Source organism: Trachurus japonicus, chromosome 3 (assembly GCF_045865225.1).
Source record: "Trachurus japonicus isolate A0001 chromosome 3, Traja_1.0".
Classification (NCBI taxonomy): Eukaryota; Metazoa; Chordata; class Actinopteri; order Carangiformes; family Carangidae; genus Trachurus; species Trachurus japonicus.
Genome location: NC_140909.1, coordinates 10,130,826 through 10,155,404, shown reverse-complemented (window position 1 = coordinate 10,155,404; position 24,579 = coordinate 10,130,826). Strand labels below are relative to the sequence as shown.

General features: G+C 41.7%; 3 protein-coding genes across 6 annotated transcripts in view; 2 read left to right on the top strand and 1 right to left on the bottom strand.

The window, feature by feature from the left end:
- vat1l (vesicle amine transport 1-like) overlaps positions 1 to 24,579 on the bottom strand; it is a 321,886-nt gene that overhangs the window by 148,060 nt on the left and 149,247 nt on the right. The window lies entirely within an intron of this gene.
- trim66 (tripartite motif containing 66) lies at positions 780 to 18,431 on the top strand. Of its 4 annotated transcripts, none has more exons than XM_085760451.1 (18): positions 780 to 946; positions 3,862 to 4,080; positions 4,897 to 5,110; positions 6,543 to 6,672; positions 6,998 to 7,114; positions 7,311 to 7,425; positions 7,690 to 7,836; positions 8,607 to 8,724; positions 9,051 to 9,859; positions 12,022 to 12,228; positions 12,614 to 12,743; positions 12,853 to 12,934; positions 13,041 to 13,221; positions 14,023 to 14,915; positions 15,657 to 15,780; positions 15,893 to 15,967; positions 16,577 to 16,729; positions 16,857 to 18,431. In XM_085760451.1, the coding sequence occupies exons 2-18, from the start codon at positions 4,072 to 4,074 to the stop codon at positions 17,091 to 17,093; spliced, it is 3,741 nt and encodes a 1,246-aa protein (XP_085616577.1). In that variant the 5' UTR covers positions 780 to 946; positions 3,862 to 4,071; the 3' UTR covers positions 17,094 to 18,431. The 4 variants fall into 4 exon arrangements, with proteins under 4 accessions (XP_085616577.1, XP_085616561.1, XP_085616581.1 ...); XM_085760435.1 differs by having other exon boundaries at positions 13,035 to 13,221; XM_085760455.1 differs by having other exon boundaries at positions 786 to 946; positions 3,815 to 4,080.
- On the top strand, positions 20,823 to 24,041 carry rerglb (RERG/RAS-like b). Its single transcript, XM_085773089.1, has 5 exons — positions 20,823 to 21,033; positions 21,491 to 21,547; positions 22,066 to 22,139; positions 22,453 to 22,601; positions 23,513 to 24,041. The coding sequence occupies exons 1-5, from the start codon at positions 20,982 to 20,984 to the stop codon at positions 23,796 to 23,798; spliced, it is 618 nt and encodes a 205-aa protein (XP_085629215.1). The 5' UTR covers positions 20,823 to 20,981; the 3' UTR covers positions 23,799 to 24,041.

Below are 24,579 nucleotides of genomic sequence, written 5' to 3'. Positions count from 1 at the left end.
ATGCGACCACACTAATAATAATAGTAGTAGTAATAATAATCACATTATTATTGTTGTTGTTGTTGTTATTACTACTTTAAAGGAAACAATCTCATTATAATGGTCTCCAGAATGGTATGTACTTACTGTATATCCCAGCAACCTCCAGTGGAATTGCATCATAAGAAAATATATGCAATTTAGTGAAAATTGTATTTGTCAGCATTACATTTTCAGCAGTAGATGCTTAAGCTATGCTCTGAATAACAGCAGAGCAAATACATTTTTGTAATAAAATGTAATTTTGAATCATTTTTTTTGTCTTGATGTGACATGTAAGCATCTTAATGTTGTAACTGACTGAACCAACTCTGAGTAGGCTACTGTAAATTCTGTGGTGTGGATCAAACCTAATCTCATCTAGCAATCTGTTGTTTTTTTTTAAGCAGATATGTGTAAAATCTTCATCTGCAAAGAAAAGCTGTCCATTGCTGCAACTAAGTGCATTTACTAAGATACTGCACTCAAGTGCAATTTAGAGGTATTTACTTGAGATATTTTAAATGATCCCACCCTATATCACAGATTATATTAACAACATCATAATGCATAATGAGGAACCATGCAAAACTTGTATTGATGACTGCTGTGTAGTGCTCGTTTTCACCTCTAACTGGTGAATGTTCACATCGTGTTGTTGTTGTTGTTGTTGTTTCCCTGAGATGACGTGTTTCTACTTAACGACCTCGTATGCCATCAGTGATGTTACCCACAATGCCATTCTTTTAAACTTTACGAGTATAATCGTCACACTACCGCTTTGAGAGACGTCAGGAGTGTTGCATGAGAACGGGCATAAAATCTCACGATTAACTGCGAGACTTGGAATCTCCAAAATTTTTTGGCCGGACTAAAGAGCGACATCCGATGGGGAGGATCGACGCACATCGGAGACGCGCGGGTCAAGGTAACAGAAACCAAAACTCTCCGCTACTGACGCTGCTGCCGCGGCTGCTGCTGCTGCTGCTGCTGCTGCTGCTGCTGCTGCTGCACACCTGACTGACAGCACCGACACAAGTTGAGTTGCAGGTCTGACAGTCTCGTTTGCACCGGACACAAAACAGCGCTCGCATCCTCACACGCGCGCATACTGATGTTTACCTGACAGGATGTTTTTACACGCGCCGTGCACTCCCTCCAGCAGCGCAGTTACTGTATATTTGTACACAAACAGCTCCTGGACTCAGCGTCACACACCAAACTATCCGTGTGCCGCTGACTTTAGCTGTTTTTTATTTTCTGCAGGCTGCCCCTCTCGCTGTGTTGTGGATCGCACCATGATGCCATGATAGGGGCGTAATCTCATGCGCACTTTCTAAAAAATAGTCTCACGCTCAGTGATGCGCTGGAGGTGAGGCTGCCAATGCAGAGGCAGGCGGGGGGGGGAGAGGATATTAGGGATGCGGGGGCAGGTGGTTCTCTGCAGTTTGACTGACATGCTGCTTATTAGACGTAGACGCGTTGATAAAGTGCTGTCACTCTGACACAGCCATGAGCAGATGGAGCAGGGAGCCAAACGTCTAACATGCCATAAGGAAATTACTGCAATTCCCGAATTCCCACAGCTTCATACAACGAGTAATACAATTCAACTGTGCGGCTCTATTCGTTTATAATGGTAGTTTCCCCATGACTTCAGTATGAGACCCAGACAGGGGTTTATTGTTCTCTAGTGAAGAATACCAGGCTCCATAGTCATAAAAAATGTGATGATGTTTTGTGTGTGTAGTGAGATTAAAGCTCGTCTTCATAAACTTTTAAAATCTACATCAAGGGCCTTTGTGATTTGTAATCTTGGGCTACATAAAATAAAACTGGTTCAGCTAATTTGTGCCCATAAATAATGACCTCACTAGGGTGGTAGTAAGGATTTTAGAAGTACTAAATAATAAATAAATTATACTGATAGCTCCACCCCACTGATAGCTGTTTGAGTAGGCTCTAAATAAAAGTCTATAGGTTTGTTTTTCCCTTTATTTCATTTAATATATTCTGCAAATTAAAAATTTTGTTAAGTAGTAAAATTATTGAGACCCACAAAAATGCTGTCACTGCAATCTGGTCAAGAAATATGATCATATTTTGTTTAGATTTAAGATTTCTAAAAAAACAAGGTGTTTACCGAACCAATTTGTCCATTCAATTCTTGACCCAAACGTCATGAGATAAACATCAGCTCCTACAGATTAAAATGTACTATAGTAAATGAAAAGGAATGATAAGCTTGACACTGAATTAATCAGTGTATCAAATTAATTTTCATCCTGACAGTGAATGAATTAATAACTAGGGTTTTTCTAATGAGGGTTTTCTAAATGAAGTTTTCAGATAAGACAGAATAGTTGTACAAGAGTGAGCCGTCAGTGTGAACACAGAAAGTAAAACCACTGTGGATGGTTTAGAGCTGTTTGCAAAGAGGGGCACATGGTGAGATCCCATCAACTGTAATAGTTCAAGCAGCACATAATGAGAAGATGAACATAAATGAGGAAACATCTCTTAACGGCCTCGTCTCTGCGTGAGGCGGCAGCAACTGAAGCTTTTTAACCAAGTTAACTCAGAGAGGATACACAAATGATTTCAATTGTTTTTTTTCCTCTGATAAACAATTCTTAGTTTTAAAGGCCTTTTTTTTTGCATTTTCTAAGTTAAGACGTGTTGGAGAATGTCATCAAATGGCTTCATAACTTAAGGGTTGAAGATGATCCTCCTTCCACTCTGATCTCATCACCTCAGTGTTAATAGACGTTTTATAGGTGGGAGCTCTCAAAGAGGAGATCACGGCACGGGTTTCTATTATTGTGACGTCTCATGAGATGCCGTAGCAGGACAGAGGGAGCTGGCAGGAGGTCTCTTATAGAAGCTGTGGAGGTTCAGAGAAAGGCAAGTGCGCAGTTTGAAAACACCACAGAGCTGAGTGAACGAGAGGTGTACAACAACGACTGACTAATTGTGTTTCAAATTGGGTCTTTTAACACGCAGTGGGGAATGGGATTGCTCTGAGCTCCCCACTGAAGCACCCAAGGATGAGAAAGTTGTCAGATTTGTAGGTCAGGCTGCAGGGGTTGTTGTTAGGCAGACTTTTAGTCACAGCTCCAGATGTTACAGTTGCCAAATTCTCAGCTATTTTCAAAAGATGATGTGTGTGTTTTAATTTCTGATATCCTGTTGTCTGGTTCCTTTTTTTTCTTCAACTTTCATATCACCATGCAACTGCTTCTTTTGCAGATTTTTTTTTCTCACACTATCCCCTCTGTCTTCAAGTTTCCTTCTTCTTTGTCTGCGGTGAGCTCCTTCTCTGTCCTTGTGCTTTTCATTTTCTTGACATGTTGTGTTAAAATCTTAATTGATTTCAGAGTGCTGGAGACTTGCAGGAGTCCCATCTGGAGCTTATCAGAGCCTGACCCGGTTTTCGGTGTGCTACGTTAGTGTGTAGTTCCGCTGGGATATGTCCCAGTGGAAGAAGGCCACAGCCGGCCCGTCCTGTCTCAGCCCGACACAACCAGAGCCTCACATCACTTCATCTTTCCTCATGATGTCTGCTCCAAAGAACTAAAAGTTGCTTACATTACAATTTCTCCCTCCTCCCTCATTGTAGGTCACTTGGTCTTCTTTCTTCCATTTTGGAAAAGGCTTGCGGGGATATTTTGCCCTACAAAAAAATAATTATCTTATCTCCCTAATTCCCAATTATTATGCACAGGCTTATTTAAGAAAAAGGATTAGATTTTCTCTCTTTATTTCTTTCTCTTTTTTTTCTTGTTGGCTTCATCAGCGAGCGGAGGATGAATTTGAATGTGACACTCTTCTCCTCTGCTGCAGTGAGGGGGTCCTACACATGGATGAACTGGGGGAGGAGAGAGCACCGTGAGGCTGTCATGTAAGCCGTCTCCTCTGGGGCCACCTCTCGGTGCGCGCTGCTTCCTGCCTTAGCTAGAAGCCTCAGTGTTACCGCTGCTGAGGCGTCAGGCTGCTCACTCTCTTCTCTCTCCCATTTGAGAAGGCAACTGCTCCTCTCTTTAAAGCACTGAAATGGAGAAGGTAAGGTGTTACTTTCACTATTGTCTCCTTTTCGCTAGCTAGAGACGTAATTCACCAGGAATTTGCTGCAGTTTCTGACTTTACACTGTTGATCCTGTGATTGAATCACCTTTAGAGCAATGTGGGGCCTTTCTGTGCAGAGTTGATGTGCTTTCTGTGTTTGTCTTCGTCTCCTCTCTTCACCCCCAAAAAGATATGTTAAAAATAAGGAATACTCCTGCTGTTGCCTTTGGATGCAGCACAGGGTTTAAAACTGGATTTGGTCCCAAGGTGCTGTTCACTTGTTCCTAAATTTGTAGGAAGGGTCACCTGCAGAGGGTGAATTTCCCCACAGGGAATAATTAAGTACTGGTCAGGTGAAAATAGCTTGAGTGTGTCTCATCTTATTGTGTCTTTTTATGTGAAACAAAATCAATATAAACACAAGGGAGTAAGAAAAGTTTCACCATTTTTTGTAATAATAAAAATGTCCTTATTTTAACAGATTTCATGGCTTAAATTTTTACAATCTATTGTATGTTATTTAAAAGGATTGGAAAAATAAAATAATAGTTTAAACAAATGAGGGTTTAGCACAGGTTCAGTTTAATTTTCATGAAGAGCTCACTAGTATCATTCGAAAATGTCTCTGAGGCATTTGCAAGCCTGAAAACAAATAACAAGTCTTGAAAGTGTGATGTAGCACAAAGTTGAGCTACCACACATATATATCAGATGTATGCGACCTCATCTTATTATCACGTAATCCTGTGTGTGTGGTTGTGTATGCACTGTACATTTTGAACAGCAGAGGTTTCTCTTTGTTTCTCTTGTCAGAGCTGCTCAGAGTGCACAGAGCCGACACTCGCCCAGAGTCTGTGCACACTCTGCAACAAGTGGTTGTGTTACCAGTGCACAGATGTGCATCAGCATCAGAGAGCTCCTGCTACATCCCAGTACACAGACATGCACCAGCAGCAGAGGCCCAGTGCCACCCAGTGTCCCGACCTGCACCAGAGAGGCTCCAGTTCCCTGCCACCAACTGGACAAGGCAAGCTATTTATGCATTTCAGGATTTTGTTACAGCCACTTTCCAGACCAGTATGACAGATTATTAGTGGTGCAGCACAGTCTTTCTGTCTGCCTCTCTGTCATTTGAAAACCTGTTTGGGTTTTGTTTTCATTTCTGTGCTCTGTTTGTTAATCATGTCTCTGTAGGAGTCATTGCAATGAATAATGCATGACAGTTGCGATGGTTGATAATAGTTTCTGGAGATCCCTGTGTTTTATTACACCCTTCTTTAACACAACGTCCCAGATTCTGAAGTTGCTCGCACAATTTCAGTTTTTGCTAATATTAGTGCGTTGCTATTTAAAGACCCTCAAGTATGCCTGGCAGGTTTGTTACCATCTGCTTTTGTGCAGGTCTGCTTTGCACGAGTTGACAGATCTTAACAAGCAGATCCTAGACACCTTTATTTTGATGTGGGAGTGTTACTGTTTTGCTTGTTTACTTGTGAGAAAAGCCGTGTGACTGCGCTGACAGACAGGATGTGGTCAGTGAGATCAGGTCGATGCACACAGGGTGATGCTCAGCTCTCTACCACAGAGCCGTGTTTCGGTGTGCAGGCAGGAGGGGGGTTGGTTGAGGTGAGCTGGCCAGCAGAGAGCAGTAGGGCTGCGTTCATTAGCCTGATCCAACTATAGTTAGATAGACCAGCTCAGTTCATACAGTGACCTATTTAGAAGCGAGTGAGAGATCATTTCTGTGTGTGCATGTGCGGTTGTTGGTGCATCAAAGGCCTGTTGGACGACACTGAGATACGGTTCATTTACATCTTTGACAGCACTGTTTAACACGTTCTCACTGCAACCTCAACTTGAGGTTTCCCACAGTTGAACCCTTTGGTAAAAGTGCACAGGACTTTATTGTGCTATGAAAACCTCCTAATACAGTAAATGCGTTTACCAATCACCAATTTATCTTTCAGTTGTCGTGGTCACTTTTTTAAAGAACAAACTCCCCTTTGAAAATAATAATAGTAAAAAGTAGAATAAACAACTGAAAACTAAAAATATCGAGTCTCAGCATCTTCAGAACTGTCTGACATTAAATCCTGGAAAACTTTGTGTCTTTTCTTTTGTTCCCTTTCAAGCCAAGTGTTAGATGAGACAATAGAAAACACTCCATGCACAGTCTGTGTGGTAAATATAAAATCTCAAGGCCCTCAAATTAGCTTAGCATATTAACTTGATACAGGGAAACAGCTTGCATTGCTCTATTGGTTGTTCACCTGTTTAGTTTGATAGATTAAATGTTTGGCTGCACTGTAGTTGTTTGCTCTCTCCAAATACTTCTTTTGCTTTTGTTAAAGTGCTGCACAGGGCCGGCTCTACCTCTGGGTGTGAATCGCTTGTCAAGTGTTGCTAATGCTCCTCTCTTCTCCCCCCATCTCCCCCCTCCCCTCTCTCTTGTCTTTTAGGCCCGGGGTCGTATCCTTGTTCCCTCCTAATGTGCCACTCTCACAGACAGGAGCCCTTGGAGCTGTTTTGTGAGTCATGTGACCTTCTGTGCTGTAGCAGCTGTCACCTGTCCTCCCACAAAAACCACAGGTCAGTGCTGAGATACGCAGCACAAGGACACTGCAGAGAAGGGCTAACCGCAGGTTAAAAACTTCCTCTGAGCAACAACACCCTTTAACTGTCTTGTCACTTTTATCATCTGTATCTGCATACACTACCCTTGGCCTGCCTAATACCTATTAAGTATTCATGCGCTTTTGTTTTCTGTGATGTTACAGTACAGTAGCTGCCTCTAAGGTCACAAGCATAATGTCGTGTCCCCAGGGGAAACTAATTGAATTCTGGTGTTCTGCATGCCCAAAGAATAAATTAATGAACTTTCTATCTGGTGCTGTGATCTCTCTCATGTGCACAGGGTGGTGCAGATTGGGAAGGCCCTACAGGATCAGCAGTGGCTGTTTGAAAACCTGATGGTGCAAGTCGAGGAGAGGAGGTCTGCAGTAGAGAACAATGCTAAAAAGATAGAGGGCAGGTTGGTTTCAGACGCACACACAGTCGCCATAATCATACTCCCAGGTCTGAGCAACTTCTTCCATTGAACAGTGTGAAGTATAGCAAGCTAATGCATAAATTAATGTCTGAAATGCCCCTGCTGCTTTCTTCCCTCCTGCATTTGGGATTTTTCTGCCTGGACTGAACCATTTATTTTCTCTTTTCTGTCTTCATAGACTTCATGGAGTAAAGATTGCACACAGGAAGGCAGAGAACCAGATTAAAATGGCAAAGATGATTATGATGAACGAGCTTAACAAACGAGCCAACCTATTAATAGAGCAACTGGAGGTAATTACTTTCTCTTTCTTTCTTTCCCTCTTATCGTTCAGCCAGCCGTGAGTGTACATGCAAAGAATCTGAAACGGCCGTGATGTAATCAGTCCCGAAAGCAAGCAAACGAGACCCCATAATAATATGTCAGAGCTGCTTAAGTCAACAGCTCATCTGTCAGAAAAAAAGAGTCATCGATTAAGCCCGCAGTCCAAGCAGTGATGCTCTCAGTGTGCCAGTAATTACACCTAACCGAGTGCATTTTTACGGGTGTCCTCACAGAAAATCACAGAGGACTTCCAGCAGCGTCTGGAGGACCAGCTGCAGGGGGCAATAGAGACCTGTGGCCAGCTGGACCACGTTCAGAAGTTCGTCACCTGGGCTACAACCCACCATTGCAGAGGCCCGGTGCTCTTCAGCAGGGCTCTGGTACGGTGACAGGACCGTCAACAGATGTCCACTGTCTTACTACAACACACACACACACACACATACGGCCCTGTGAGGAATGTGTAATTAATCCCTGTGAGGGAGTAGAACAACAAGTTGTTTGCCTCTTTTTTGTCTTCTTTGATGAAGGAAACCCTCTCAGATCTATATTAAAAGGGGAACTCCACTGAGTATTCAGGTAAAGGTCAGTTCAGAGCTCAGTGCTGAGCCAGTGAAGCACTCGTACAATGTCCTCTGTGTCTCTGGAGGAGCTTTGTGAAAGTAAGCCTGAGAAAATTACTGAAGTTGCATCAGCTTAACTATTTTGGCTTCAGCTCAGAAACTACAGATTTTAAGCAGAGAAGCTGTGCTATGAACTGGAAGGATGGAGTTTGAAAGATTCAGACATTTACCAAACAGAGGATTTAGAAAGGACATGTAGCGTTTTTGGAGCCTGAACCATATACAGGACAAAAACTCAACCTCTTTGTTGTGACCTTTATTCTGTGACTTTGTCTTTTGTTAGATATGCAGCTCTTTGAAGGGCAGTAGCACATTGTCTCCATTGTCTTTAAACCTAATCTCAAAACCAGTGTTGTGGCTACAAATGGAGGATGTTAATATATTTGTGTTTTTTGCAGTGGCTTTTAAAGAAAATCCAAATTATTGTCTCGCCATTATTATAGAGGGGATCTTTTGAACTTTTTTTTATATTATTACAATGGAAATCACTGTGATTTTCATACACAGATTATCCATTCTTCCTGCAGATCTCACTCCAGATGCAGCAACTGCTTGAGCCATCGCTCCACTCAGACCCGTGGAGTCCTGTCAAGATCAAGTTCAACTGGGATGCCAGTTACTGGATGAAGCAGATTTCCTCTTTAGGTAAAATAAATGCTTCTGAAGCAAGATGACTATTCTATGACAATATAGAAATGTAAAATATGATGGAAGTAAACCTCAAGTTAAACTGTTAATGCATTTTTTGTTGAGAGGTTTCAGTAAATTCCTAAATGTCAGTTTGTCACAGTTCAGAAACCTTTAGATCACACTAAATAAACCATTACTGTTATTATTATTATTATTATTATTATTATTATTATTATTATTATTATTATTATTATTATTATTATTATTATATCATTATTCTGCCTGACATATGACATGTTATATGTGAACATAGCTCTTACTATGTCTGTGTTTTTCTGCAGGTCATCTGACTGTTGAAGGGGGAAACTGCACTTACCCTCAGAGTTTAGCCTGCTCCAGTATAATGAGGCCTCAGCCCATCACCTGCTTGGCTCTGCAGCCTGTGTTTCACCGAGGACGGGAGCCAGGCTGTGGGTATCAGACCTGCTGTGAGCCCCAGATGTGTTGCCTGCATGGCTTTCCCTCTCAGCCAGATCGGCCCAGTCTGGACAAGAGCCAGGTGGACGCCACACTTTATAACTCCAGTTGTGTTCAGACTGCCCATATCTCTGCCTCTCTGCACCAGAGCCAACAGCTTCAGAGATGTTGGGACTCGGAGAGCTCCACGCACTGTCCTCCCCCTACATCACCTGTGCCAATGATCCAGCTCAATTGCAGTCGAGGAGCTACATCCCAGCCTCAAGCTGCTGACTCCCAAACCCACTCTCAGTCTAAATCTTATCTTTCTCATCACCCACACCAGAGAGAGATTCCTGCAGACAGCCAGACTCAGCTAAGTGCAGAGCGTAGCAGGCCAGGCCAGTGCCAGGGGAAGCTATCGATCAGCACAGGTCTGCAGCAGGAGCTCAGCCACACAGCCGTGGACAGAGATGTGATGACTGAGGAGAGCTGGGAGGAGAGATGCAGAGCAGAGGAGACTCGTGGTCACTCAGCAGTGGCTGAAAGCAGAGAGCTGTTGGACGAGGATAGGATGGCACCCAGTCCTGGCCAACAGCAGCAGCAACGCAGAGTTCCTCCGGCTGCAGAGCTGAGAAAAGAGCAGCAGAGGACAAGACCTACGCTGACCCTCAGAGACCACAGGGATGGCCGGGTGAGAAACTGATACTGTACTGTACTTTTTCTTTTGGTAAAGATACCTTGTTATTATCTACAACTAAAAATACCAGGTTGAAAAATCTCACCACAAGGTTCACACTCAGTTGAACTGCTGCTTCCAGTCATATCACACAAACTTCTTGAGAGCAGAGGCAGTTGTTATCTTGTTGCATTGAGATGGAGAGTTCATTCCTGACCAGTAGCTGCTCTGAAGCCCTCAGTCATATCACAAAGTAAAAAATACAAACGGTGCACTTGACCATAAAATACATTTATATGTCTGCTGACAGAAAAAAAATAAGAAGGGAGTTAATACTAATTTCATATACGCTTCTACAGTAAGGGATTAACTCAATTTAAGCATCAGTTGATATGCTTGTGTCAAATGTATAAACCATTCATGATAAAACTCCAAGAGCACATTTTCACACATTAGGCTTAGATGCATTGACTCTGAATGTATTGCATATTAAATATTGCACACATTTGTCTTGGACCATGCATAATAAACTTTGCAGAAAAATAAAGTGCACAGCTCAGCACAACATACTGTAACTGTTTTAGCAGCAGTCAGCTTCATAAGGCCACGAAGTAAAGCACCAGAGTTGAACATGTATTTGTTTCTGATCATCAAAGTAGGACATGTGGTGGGATTTTTTTTGCACCTCAGTTTTCGGTTTTTCGTTTCACACGTGGTCCTGCAAAGCTTCTGTGAGGCTCAAACAAAATTTGAACCCATCTCACATCTCATGAAATGGTAAACCACACAGCTCTGTTTTTACACACTTCTCAAAAACCACAAAGTATCGATTATAGGCAGGTCTATTTCCTTTATAACACAGATGTTCAGACACTTGCTCACATGAAGAACAAACAGCAAAGAAGACAATGCCAAATTAAAAAAGTTATGTCATGAAATAATATTTAGGTTAAAGCAAAAACCAGTAAAGGAAAGGTTTTTTATATGGCAGAGGGTTATTGCACTGTCTGTGTCTGAACAGCTGAAACTGAAAGCAACGGTGTTTATTTTAATGCCAGATTGATCACTTTCCAGAGATGACAGCTAGCCTGAAAACAGATGGTGCAACAGAAACCTGCTCTTGCTTTTATGAAGAGAGGATGATGGGAAAACAAAGACCTGCTCTGACAATTAAAGCAGAGCTGCTCATAGCAACGCGTCCTAAAATCCTGCAGAGCACTGTTCATCACAGTGAAACTTGATGCCGGGGGGTTGAGCAGCCACATAATCACCTCTCAAAAAAAAAAAAAAAAAATCTCAAGATGCATGATTTCAAGCACAAAGATATATATTTTTTTATACGTTCAAGTCACAGCATCTGAAAGCGACATAAAACCACATGGGTGCAGTCATTTACGTACTTAACCTGTCATTAATGAGTCACTAAGGGAACAGTGGGAGTTTGAGTTGAGCTGGTTTGCACTTGGAGATAAATTCCTACAACCCCCCCCAAATCATTCCTGAGAGAAGGATTACAGTCTATTTTCCTCCACACTCTGAATCCTGCACACCTCTCCCAAGGGGCATGGATCAGGTAAGTGTTTTAATCGCATGATACTTAGGAGCACGTGCTCAGTGTCAGCCTGGCCTGAATATGTATGATGGTGCACTAGAAAAAGAAAAGAGAAAAAAAAGAGAAAAGAATAGAGGCACGTGTTAAGAAAAAAAATGGTGTTAAATGATTTTCCAGCCCCCCTGCCTCCATTAGCAGAAGACACAGCTGAGGCGTTTAAAGGAGCTTTTCAGGACACTTGCATTAGAGAAATTTTAATATAAGAGTGATTTGCAGTTCTGGCTAAATCAAAGGGCCACTCTGAAGCCCTGATGGTGAATTTACATATGATAATTGGTGTTGTAACCAAACCTTTCATTCTCTGTACAATAAGAGTAATATATGCAGCTGTGTGGGTCATTCTCCATGTTGTTTTGAATCAGCCCCAGAATAAGCTCTGAGTGATGTTTTTGTTCATGTGTGTGTCCATGTGTGACACTCAAGGTGTTTTTTTTTTTCTCTCCACCTCACACATCCCGCTCCTTTTCTCTCCTCTCTGTTGTTAATGGTACAAACAGGTGCATCTGTGCATGTGATCTAGCTTGAAACCACTGCTCAGATACTCATGTTTGTGTGTTTCTGACAGAGATCCACGTCCCTGGAGGTGTCAGCGACAGCCCACGACTGTGTGTCTGACGTGCAGAGCAACGGGCTCAACTCTACTTCGGTGTGCTCGAGGAGGAAGAGGCGCTCCCAGAGCATCCCGGCAGAACTGGCAGCCCCGTCCTCCAGCCCTTACTCTGAAAGGCCCACAGGATGCAATCACGGCCTAGAGGCAGGAGCTGTTAATAAGGTAACCCTGCGTCAGAGTGCAGTCACACACGTGGAAGAACTTGGGCTCTGTTGGCCTGTATGGTAGAAATGAGTTCAGTTATGCATTGTCCACATAGCTGTAATTAAAGAGAAATACTTATAAGAGTACTAATATCTGTAGAAAAATGGGATCGGTTTCAGTGTTTAAAACCGACATATCACAAGATCAATTTTGGAGCTTTTAATCATATCACATGAACCCTATTAACCAATAAACTGCACATTTTCAGTTACTGCATATGTGAAAAAGTTATATGAGGTATCCTGTGGGTTCAGAAGGAGCTTTATGAAATCTGATACTTTTCGCCCTATATACAAATTTGAAATGAATTAAAGTGTGTGTGCTTGTTTTTTTTTGTTCCCAGTATACCAGTGTGGATCCCAGACAGAGGAGAGCTTCAGATGGGGTGCTTTGTGTTGTCAAGGAAACCTCGACTGAAACGGTCGCGCCCAGCAGCCACAGATCTCCTCTGCTGTCCTATAAGACAGAGCCAGGTGCTGGAAAAACTACTTATAATTAGAATGCATTTGTTTCTTACATCCACAAATAAACAAAAATGCAAAATCTGTGAAAATGTGCTCATCATCTTTCTCTTTTTATCAGACAATTCTTTCACATATGTAAATGAAAATGTCGATTATGAGGCCAAGGAGAAATGCAGGATGCCAAGAAATGGCCACGGCAGGTGTGTAACAGCTCACAACTCACAAACATCTGTCCATGTACAAATCATGACAATAAATAATAATAATAATAATGAAATAATTATCCGCTTCCCTCAACAGTAGCAGAGATGCTCAGGTGGACTCAGTGAGGCCCAGGGTTCCAGTGGTTTGCTTAGAGCGTCTCAAAATACTCGTCTCTCAGCTCCCCCCACACGGACGCAGGCAGAGTGACCCGTTACCCGCCAGCAGCATGGAGAAGAGTGAAACCCCCCCACAGCAGAGACCCTGGCACGATGCAGCGCCTCAGGTACGTCCCCTTTCTTCTCATACAGTCGAGGAAACGTGAGCCATCGGATTACAGAACATAGTCAAAACATTTTCAGTTTCATTGATGACAGACTTCATTTTCAAACAGCTGGCTGGTAGCAACTTCATATTCACATGCAGAACTGAGAATGGTATTGATCTTTTATCTAAAGTGCGTTAGTGAATTACCTAATTTCCTGTTACTTGTTCATATCAATATTTTCACACGGCAGTATTTTTAATTAAAGGGATAGTTCAACATTTTGGCAAATTGGCCCATTGCCATAATCCCTATAGTCATAGCAGTAGGTTTGTTACCTTTAATTATTAACTTTTTTTAGAACGGCCAGGCCGCGAGCTGCTCAGAGCTACACTATGGAGGCTAATGGGATTTCTTAGTTTCCCTCATCAAACTCATCAAATACACAATCCAACAACTCCAAAACGCTCTCATGGACAAGTTGTGACCTGCACATTCACCATGCTATGAAATAATAGTGTGGTGAATGTGCAGATCAGAACTTGTCCACCAGAGCGTTTTGGAGTTGTTGGATTGTGTATTTGATGAGTTTGATGAGGGAAACCAAGAAATCCCATTAGCCTCCGTAGCGTAGCTCTGAGCAGCTCACGGCTCTGCTCCGCCGTTCTAAAAATAGCTTGCACCGACAAATAAAGGTAACGAACCTACTGCTATGACTAAAGGGATTATGGCAATGGGCCAATTTGCCAAAAATGTTGAACTATCCCTTTAAAGAAAAAGTTATGAAAGCCTCTTGTTTGCCTCTCTCTGTTGTAAATGTAGGGTATGGCTGGAAGCTCTGAGACCAGGAGAACCACCCGTTCACTCACAGCGCCACCTTATGCTTCAGAGCGACTAACTCGTAACCAGTCAACCAGCAGTGAGTTTGACGGCCGAGGGAGGTTCAGCTCTTGTAGAGAATCCACAGACCTTAAATATGTGCCACAGAATTACTCCTGTGTCCTGGATCTGGACTCTGACTCTGACCCGCGGTCGGTCTCAGAAGACGCAGTAGTTTCCCGGGATGATCCAGACCCGCAGGGAGACACAGATGCTTCACCAGATACCGATCCAAACGCTGAGTCTTCATCTGAGGCTGAATGTCTGTCTGAGGAGAAATCGGCAGCTGCAGGAGAGATGATGGGACTCTGTGGAGACACTGATATTGCAGGGGATTCAGAGCCAAGTCTCGAATATGAGGCGGACCCAGAATCAGATGCAGGAGCTGGATCAGACGACGGCCAAGGGCTGGACGCTGATGCAGAGTCAGAAGATGCTGAAACAGAGTCTGACATTCAGCTCGTGTATGATCCCAGTTACCAGGCTGAGACCGACTCTAACGTAGCGTCCGATCAGCCTCCGGACTCTCAGGGCTCTGTGGAGTCTGAGCTCGACGTCGATTCTGAACCTGAATTGACAAATGACGACCCGCAGCCGCTTCGCTCCGACCTGGAGGAGGAATCCCACGTGGGACCTGTTCAGAGGGCTCTTCTGATGTCAAACCCGGCGCCTCTGAGGGGCCCGGACGACGTCCAGCCTGAGCCGGACGGCGCCGAGATGGAGAGCGAGGACTTCTGTGCCGTGTGTCTGATTGGAGGAGACCTGCTGTGCTGTGACCGCTGTCCAAAAGTCTTCCACCTGTCCTGCCACATCCCATCTCTGCTAAGCTTCCCCTCGTAAGCTCCTTACACTGTATACATTTAAAGGGAAAGTTAAACATTTTGGCAAAATGGCCCATTGCCATAATCCCTTTAGTCATAGCAGTAGGTTTGTTACCTACCGTGTAAGCTATTTGTAGAACAGCGAGCTGCTCAGAGCTACGCTACGGAGACTCATGGGATTTCTTGGTTTCCCTCATCAAACTCATCAAATACACAATCCAACAACTCCAAACCCTCTGGTGGACAAGTTGTGACCTGCACATTCACCATGCGATGAGATAATAACGGAACGTTACAAGACAGAGTTGTTTTTGAGGTTAATTCATGCAAAACAGCTGATGCGCTCCTGTCAGGGGCAGTTTTTCATCAAGCAGTCTCTGCATTTGCCTCGAAAACAACTCGTAACGTTCCGTTATTAGATCATAGCCTGGTGAATGTGCAGGTCACAACTTGTCCACCAGAGCGTTTTGGAGTTGTTGGATTGTGTATTTGATGAGTTTGATGAGGGAAACCAAGAAATCCCATGAGCCTCCGTAGCGTAGCTCTGAGCAGCTCGCGGCTCTGCTCCGCTGTTCTAAAAATAGCTTGCACTGACAATTAAAGGTAATGAACCTACTGCTATAACTATAGGGATTATGGCAATGGGTCAATTTGCCAAAAATGTTGAACTATCCCTTTAACATTACCTACCTCCTTTTATATTATTTATTTACTGCTGTTAGCTGTTAACCTGATGCTATTTCTTCCCCTGTTCAGAGGAGACTGGCTCTGTAGCCTGTGCAGGGATGTTGTGCAGCCAGAGGTTGACTATGACTGTGAGAACGAGAGAACATCTGGAGAACACAAACTGGTTCATGGGCTGTCTGCATGCGACCAGAGAGTAGGTCATTTCTCTCGCTGCATTAATAATAATGACGTTTAGTGTTTTTGTATGTGATTTCTGTGACTGTGCTTTCTTTTGACACATTTTGTGTTTTGTCGACTCTTTGTAGAAATGCGAGCGGCTGACTCTCCTGATCCTCAGTAACATCCTGAGCGCTCCCTTCCATGAGCCCGTCAGTCCACTTGTGAGTGATCACGCTTTCCTCATCCATTTTTCATTAGATTTACAGTAACACAGTGACATCACAGTAGTTTTTCCTCATGTTTCTCTTCACATAAACACACACCGACTTTAACTGCTGTTACGTTTGTGAGGCTCAGTGGGTTTTAACGTGCCCTGTGGGATCTTTTAATGCACAATTCTCTCACCAAAACACAACGTCCTCAAGGCATGACAAATGTGTTGAATGCATTTCACTCCTCATTAGACATTTAAAAGCTGAACTTTGGAATAATTTGAGGCATGACTAACAGTCAAATTATTCTCTTCTTTTACTGCTGCTTCACAACTTTTCTTGGTGCTTTACCACCAGCAGCTGTTTTGCCACATGCTTCTTCTTCTTCATATAGAAAATACATGACAAATGGAGCGCACAGATAAAAACATCTAAAATTTGATAACTCTTCTCAAAACCTCCACAGGTTACACTGAAACCCAGATGGATATCACAGTGATACATAACGCAATCAGTGGAACATTTACTTGCATTTAGAAGGGGAAATGGCTATGAGGTCATTAAATTGAACTAAATTCAACATGAGAACTTAAAACGCTTTTTTTTTTTTCCATGCAGGCTCGTCATTACTACCAGATCATCAAGAGGCCGATGGATCTGTCTGTGATCAGAGCCAAACTCAACAAGAGGAACACTCGACATTATAACTCACCAGATCAGTTTGTTGCAGATGTTCGTCTCATGTTCCGCAACTGTGCAAAGTTCAATTATGTAAGTTAAAAAGTGATACCCTGTATAAAATGATCTCAACAAATCCTAGTTTAAATATATAAATAAATATAACCGTAATCAGCCAGTGCTTCACTTATAATCGCTCTTCCTCTCTCTCGGACCGTAGCCTGACTCCGAGGTGGCCCAGGCAGGACGCAGCCTCGAAGCGTTCTTCTCTTCCAAGCTGAAAGAGGTTTTCCCAGACAAAGTGTTCCCGGCGGCCGAGGCCGACTCCGACAGCGACGAGTATGACGAGGCCTACAGAACCGCCGAGAACGGTTTCCCCTGGCCGGAGAGGAGGGAGCAGTGCCACAGGAAGAGGAAGAGGAGACACTCTCTGAAGTCGAAGAGACATCACTTCTAACCAGAGGTGAACGGAGTGCAGCCATAATTTGCACAAATATGCTGTATTTGTGTGTACTCTTTGTTTTTAATTGAGCAGCTAGTGGGGCTGTCACAGTGTCTCCATTCTGTAATGCAGCTGAACATCTACATGAGAAGATAATCATCCATGCAAACTGTAGCTGATCAGAGTGTGTAAAAATGACAGTGAAAAAAAGTTTAAGTTACATATTATATGCGACATATTTGGAGAAAAGTTTGTTGAGCTGCTTCTGCTTCAACCAAGTTACAGTAGTGAGGTGATGCTGTCATTGTTACTGTATCATATATTTTGAACATTGCTAATTTGCCCCTGATGCACTGGAAATTACTTACTGTGTTTACAATTAGACTCACATACTTTACATCATATGCTATGTATATTGTACAAAGAGGATACTGTAATTGAATGTTCATTAATCTCACTTTGCATCTCTATTAAGTGGTACTTTTTTTTAGGTGAACATAGCCCTCATTATACGCAGCACTTTGAAACTTTGATATTAGTAAATTCTGTATTTTACCATATTCGTAAATGTTTGACATATTTATACATGTGTAACTGTACAGAACTTTATTTTACTATCTTTGTCATTTTAATTACTAAATGATTGCAGGCAATTATCATAGGTTTGATTATTGATATAATTATGTGTCCCGGTAGCTTTTTATGAAAAGCATCAGTGAATCCAATTGACTTTGTCTTTTTGAGCAGAGTGATGGTGAACTGTGAACTGTGTGTGAGGGAACTGAACTGTAACCAGTGTGGGAGCTCAACATGACAAACATGTTTGTTAGAGGATTTAATATCTTAGACTAAAGCCTCCGAGAAAATTTAAACTTTTGCATTTAACCATAATTGTTGTACTCCTCCATTATCTAAATATCTCAGGCTAAATAAGAGTGTAAGGTATTGATATCATTCACTATGGATTATTTTAAAAGGGTCCTTGCTTTTTAGAGCCACACTGTTGAGAGGAAATGCGTAATTTTATAATATGCACTGTTGTAGCGCAATTTCTTGTTTTTAAATATACTTTACTTGCTTCTTGCTGCTTAAGATAGACTTTACTCGCCTTTTACAGTAATTAATGCACAAATTATTGTCTGTAACTTCATCATTCCCGAGACTAGTGAATATACAGTAAACCTGTATGTAACATTGCTTCCTTTTAAATCTATAGCTGTAATAACATTTCCTATTGTCTTAGGGAAGACAGATAAACTAGTTACTGTCGCTGATCTTTCTTTTTTCATTTTTTTTACTGTAACAGTAAACCGTAAATGCACAGATATTAATAACAATAAAACGCATTCAAGACAAAAAAAAAACATTTTTTGAATAATTTTTCCACAGCCTTTGTTAATGATTATGTTACAGAAGATGAACAAATGGAGAAGAATTTCATTTACAGATTATTGTAAGTATGAAACCAGCACTGTATTTATTTGTAGTTTGCACCCTTTCCAGCTTCTCCCCTAAACATATGCATGCTTTCAAATGAAATTCATACAAATTTAATTTACTTTGGGAAGTGGAGGTTCAAATATTATGATGAAATCTGACATTATTGTAGATCAATTCTTCAAAATTAATTAGCTGTGGTCTTCAGATCTTTTGATTTGCATCTTGCCTGTTTTGGGGGACCATGAATAAAACATGACTTTTGGCTCCCTAATATCTTCTCCTTTAATTTAATTGTGGCTTCTCTGATTAAACTGAGTGATGATGATGATGATGATGATGATGATGATAATAATGATGATGATGATGATGATGACTGAAATATCCCTTGCCAAAATCCCCATCTGAGGTGGAGTGATAATAAATCCAGTGTATTTGTGTTGGACAGTATAACGTGGTTTAGATCACTGAGTGTCGAGGTGATGTTATTGTGTGGGTTTGCAGATGGTTTGTGCAGGTTTCAAAGCAAACTGTCCAACTCAGGGTACAAGCAGCTGTTTTTTGGACACAGCAAAATAAACAGAATTTGAGTCAATAACACAGTTAATGGATCAATATCCCTGCAGCATTCTTACTACAGTAAAAGTAATATCATTTCTTTGAGGGAAGATGACAGAAGTACTGTCCAGACCGAAGCTGAGCTCAGAATTACAGACAGTCCAAAAACACTTGCACCATATTTTTTTGAGGATGTTGATCATTCTAAAAATGAGGAATCACATAGCTTCATGATTTCTTATTATGTGTAACACCTCTCTTAGATAGGCAACTGTACTTTCTTTACAGAGTGATGTCATTGTAGTAAGAGAGTTAGAGAGCTGGAGGAGAGAGGAAAAGTTTGGTCTCTCAGGTCAGAGGTTCTCATCAGACTAAAACCATAATTGTAACCCAAACTATAACCATCTATCATACTGGCGTGGCTGCCAGAGGTTTGATCTGAGAGCAATCAGCTGGCACCTCCTGGAAGACTTGATTCAGGGCAAACAATAAGATTAGATATGGGGGTTTTGGCAAGTGTAACAGCAGCAGCTCCATGTCCTCTTTAATCTTTAATTAATCTTATGACAATTCCCTCTGTTTGATTTTGTCGGCTCTGAATTTCCTGACCTTGAAATCCTCAGTTTGCGGCTGAAAACACAAATGTTTCAGCCGTTTTGCACCACTGTGGATTCAGTCGAGCACCAAGTTAAAGAAGAAAGATGCTCTCAAAGCGCTTCTTCACTGCCACTTCAAACATCACACGTAACGATGAAGTAGACTGTGTGGAAACATGAAAGAAAGTGACATGTACTGTAGCTTATTGAACTCTTTTGTCTTCTGGCTTTTTAACCCAGGAGGCATTGCTGGCGGTTGATGCTGCATGTCACACAAGAAACTGTTTACAAGAGGTTTTGACATTGGTAGAAAATTTCACTGAAAATCACATAGTGATTGCATGTCTAACACAAGAGGAAACAGTCCTCCAGCGACTGACATGAAACAAAAGTAAATGAAACTGACACTGGGTTTTGTATTGGAATATCTGTTTCAGATTTAGTCATAATATGGAAGGAGGAATGTTTCTTCAACTAATTTCATGAGAAAGCTTTTAAGACACGTCCCTGGTGGTGCATTAAAGTGTTATTGTTGTTAAACTGAAACAACAGGACCCCCTCAGCACAGACGCTGTCCAAGTCGGAGTTCAACATCAGCTCAGCGTGCTGTAAAAACCTTGTTTATTTAGGAGCAAGGATACAATGCTGTCGTTTCTCTGCTGTTTTCTTTTTTTCTTCAGGATCCTATACAGCACAAAGGCTCAGGTGTTAATACATACGCTGCTTTTGGTCAGGGGGCATCTTGCTGTGTTTTATTCCAGAAGAAAGGTGTATGACCTTTCAATCTGCAGAATCAGAGTAAAACATTACGGGATAATAATGAGACACTCCTGTGACCTTTGGTGAACAATGAAAAGGGCAAACAGGGAGGTTCTGAAAAATGAGAGCTGACCAGAGAGGCAGTCTGTTAAATCAAAGTTTGGGGTCTCTCTTTACAGCTGCGTGTGGAAGAGCGAGAGAGGGGAAACTATAGAGTCTCACTCAGGTCATCTGTCATGTTATATTCTCAACGTGTGCTGGTATTTTATAGCCTGTTGCTTAGATTATGTAACTGTTACATGTCTGTCCTTTCATTGGCTTAAAGCAAGCAGCAGTATGGAGTTACTGTCATTCTCAATTACCGTCTCTACAAACCTGTCTGTATTGTGTTGATCAACGTTTTTTGCCGCCCTGCTCGAGAAACTGAGAGGGGGGCAGAGACTTTGTGTTTTCCGTCCTCACATTGGCGAAGTCTCTCAGTCTGTAGAGCGGTATGTAGCGTACTGTACAGGAGACAGAGGAGAGGAGGGAAAGCTCAACAGCCCACATCACCATGAATGACATCAAGTTGGCTCTGCTGGGGAGTAAAGGTGCTGGCAAAACAGGTGAGCACAACAGACACTGAACAGAGGTACCAGATACTGTTTTGCTGATGTTTCTTTTTGCTCTGTAAACTTTGCATGGACTAGAGTGTGTGGCATCTTTGTGTGTTTATCTAATATAACAGACTAACATACAGTACTTTATCTATTATAGGATAAACAACCATCCTGTATCCAGATGTTTTGTTTGTTTCGTGGATGTTTATATACAACCAACCAGGCAACAAAGTTCCACTGCAAGTCTATTTAACAATGACAAACATGCTCGTACTAAAAGTAGGTCGATAATTAGAGACACTGTATGCAAAAGCTAATCTTTCCTTCAGCATAAGGACACATAAACATCTCTAATGGAGTCTCTATGACAATGCCAAATAAAGGTTTCAGACAATGAGATGATTATGTGAGTAGCTGGCATGTGCTGTAACTCCAACACTGACTCTCTCTTTCTTACTTCCAGCTCTTCTGGTGAGATTCCTGACAAAACGTTTCATCGGAGAGTATGCTTCCAGCTCCAGTACGTAAATACACTCCATAAACCAGTAATGTTGTTATATCATATAAAGAAATGTCATATATGGCTCTCCGCTGTGTTTCTGTTGGCCTCACACACTAATTACATTATGTCATTTTGAGGTGACTTAACAAAACCTCCTTTACTGTCTGTTTCATAAGGGTTTCGAATCAATGACGTGCACATTTTACCACCACTTAGTGTTTATCTTACAGCCTGGATATCTGTAATAGAATTACAGTTTGCAGAGGGGTATAACATTTCCAAACCTTTTCACTTCTGGCCTAAATCAATTAGCTTGTTTGCCCTCTGAGCATTCATGCACCGCAGTAATTATACTAATCTTTGTTCTGTGGTTTGACTAAACTGGCACCATGCTGTGATCACTGCGTCTCTGTCAGAAAGCTTTGTGGATTTCCATTTTTCATTTGTGGCAATGCACAGCAGTTTAACAATTGTTTCATAAAGTGCTACTTTATATACTGTATATGCATATAAGAACTTTTCTTGTTTCTTTGCAGATTCTTTATACAATAAAAGGATGTCCATTGATGGGAGGCAGATAAACTTGGAAATATTTGATCCATGTTCACAGGTTGTAATAATGTTATATTTTTCTGTACCATAAAGAGTTTATGTGTTGTTTTGAATGCATTTCTAATATTCACTAAGCCTTTAAGGGTTAAAAGGTTTGTGTTGTTGTGACTATTACTCAAACATACATGCACCTACTTACTGAGCTTTTTTTTTTTGATCACACCAGTTTTGTCTCCTTCACCAACTTCTTGCTTATTTTGGCAAATATTCACGTTTCTCTCATTTTTCACACTTTTCTTCAGTAATTTGTGGTTGAGGGATACTTGTGCTGTGCATTTCATCTCCAATCATCTCCACCTTTGCTGTGGCAGAGTGGAAGCAGCAGATGCATCCTAGAGGAGCCTGTGAACTGGGCAGATGGATTTGTGGTTGTGTACGACATCAGTGACCGAGTGTCCTTCCTCCAAGCCAAAAGCATCCTGCGGCAGATCAGAGAGGCCCGAGAGGAGAGCAGTAAGGGGTGAGTGACCGGAGTCTGCCGGGAATGAAGCCGAGCTGAGGGATTTGCTTTGATGGACTAATGAGAACCATTCCTGAGATGAACGCGTGTTGGCCTATCGGGGTGAAGATCAATGTGGTATGCTGTGAGTTCAGGATTACATTCCAACACGCTGTACTGACTGAGATGAGCACAAGTATCCCAGTATGGTGTACAGTTTCACTTTGTAGTCAGACTGAGCCAACATGAGCACAAGGTTGAAGGCATTTTAAATGTTCGAGGACTGAAACCTCACAGCTCCTCTGAGTTAATTAACTGGGTAAATTAGACAAATAATCTTTGAATAATTTCTATAAACTTTTCTTGTTCACGGTAATTGAAATGGAATGGAAAAAATACATAAGATATTTCCTGCAAGATGGCAACAGTGGTGAATAGTCACAGTTTTCCTCGAGGACCAATTTCCTTGAGATTCTTTTTCTCTCCTAAAATATTAAGAGACAGATTTAAAACAGATAAGAAACCTTTACTGTGCTTTAATGAAACCAGAGCTGGACTCCCACCACTTGAACTGTTCTCCCCCTTTGATTATGAGAAGAGACCAACAATAAATTCGAAGTCTACCCGAACAGATACAATATAATAAAATACATCAATTATACTGACACACTGATTTAAAATTGAGTTACGCTTAATAACCATGTACTGTATGTGTTTATTTATTATAATAGATGCAGACAAGAGAATATGAATGTTTGTAAAGGTTTAAAATGAAAAAACATAATAATACTACATTGAATTAAAAGCATTTTTCTGCATTGATAATGTTCAAAAGTGAACACGCCATAGAAAGAGCTAAGCATTTTAATCTAACCTGATGATGTAGTTGTTTGCAGCATGTTGGGCTGACCTTTGACCTCTCTCTATGGCAGAGTGGCGTATGCTCCAGTCTTCTTGGTGGGGAACAAGCAGGACCTGTGCAACGCCAGGCAGGTGAATGAGGAGGAGGGTCGATCCTTGGCTCAGGAGCACACCTGCCACTTCCAGGAGGTTTCTGCAGGAGAGGACTACTTGGAGATATCCAACGTCTTCACGAAGCTCATCCGTCGTGTAATGGAAAACCTTAAGCACCGTGCAGACCGCAGACGTTACAGTGGCTCCAAGTCCATGGTGAAACTCATCAATAACGTCTTTGGTAAAAGGCGGAAGTCCGTCTAATAGAGGAAATCAGTGGTGAATAATTATGACAGTAACTATACACACACTTTGATACACCAGGCATTTTGTGTTGGTCAACAATATGTGGACATTTTATACTGCACACTTTAGTTTTTCTGAAATTGAAATTTCAATGTTTCAGTGAGGAAATAAATCCAGAATGACATTAAATTTTTCACTTCATTTACTCCACCTCACTATAAAACAATGGTGGTTTCAAATGATTATGGTTTTCTGAACCCCATTACTATAATGGCTCATGGTATGCTCATTTTAAATTGAACTTTTTATCTCACAACAGAAACATTCCCACCATTAAACCATTTTGCAATTTGCAGATCATAGCTGAGTTACAGTGGGCAACATGTTTTGATCTCATATAGGGAAACATCCAGTAGATCTACAGAAAAGCAGGTGTACGTTTTAAACTTTAGTTTACTAGTTTGGAGTTAAATGGCATTCCTGGGCTGAAGTTCAGGCTGCCCAAATAACAATTGAGGTTAAACATTTACAAATGACCTTTGCCACTGATTGAAATCACATGCAACAGCACCATTTTAACCAGGATGGAGCTGCAGCCTCAGTTAAAACAGTTTCTCGGTTTGTTGTTGTTGTTGTTGTGAGTAAGATCAGAACAAAGAACATTAGAGCAGCAATAAAGTAACTCAGGAGATTTTCTAAGGTAATTTGTCCTACAAATCTGATGCTCTGGTACTTGACTTGGGTATTTTCATGCCCCATCTTTCTTAAACTCTTCAAAGTTACTACTTCATTTGAGAAA

Bases quoted from the DNA above. Each gene is read 5' to 3' on its own strand.
- trim66 (XM_085760435.1), top strand. The intron at 8,725-9,050 runs GTAAAATAAATG...GTTTTTCTGCAG, and splicing joins GAAGCAGATTTCCTCTTTAG to GTCATCTGACTGTTGAAGGG. The intron at 12,935-13,034 runs GTGTGTAACAGC...TTCCCTCAACAG, and splicing joins CCAAGAAATGGCCACGGCAG to TAGCAGAGATGCTCAGGTGG.
- rerglb (XM_085773089.1), top strand. From the start codon at position 20,982: ATGAATGACATCAAGTTGGCTCTGCTGGGGAGTAAAGGTGCTGGCAAA. The intron at 21,548-22,065 runs GTACGTAAATAC...GTTTCTTTGCAG, and splicing joins AGAGTATGCTTCCAGCTCCA to ATTCTTTATACAATAAAAGG. The intron at 22,140-22,452 runs GTTGTAATAATG...TTGCTGTGGCAG, and splicing joins TATTTGATCCATGTTCACAG to AGTGGAAGCAGCAGATGCAT.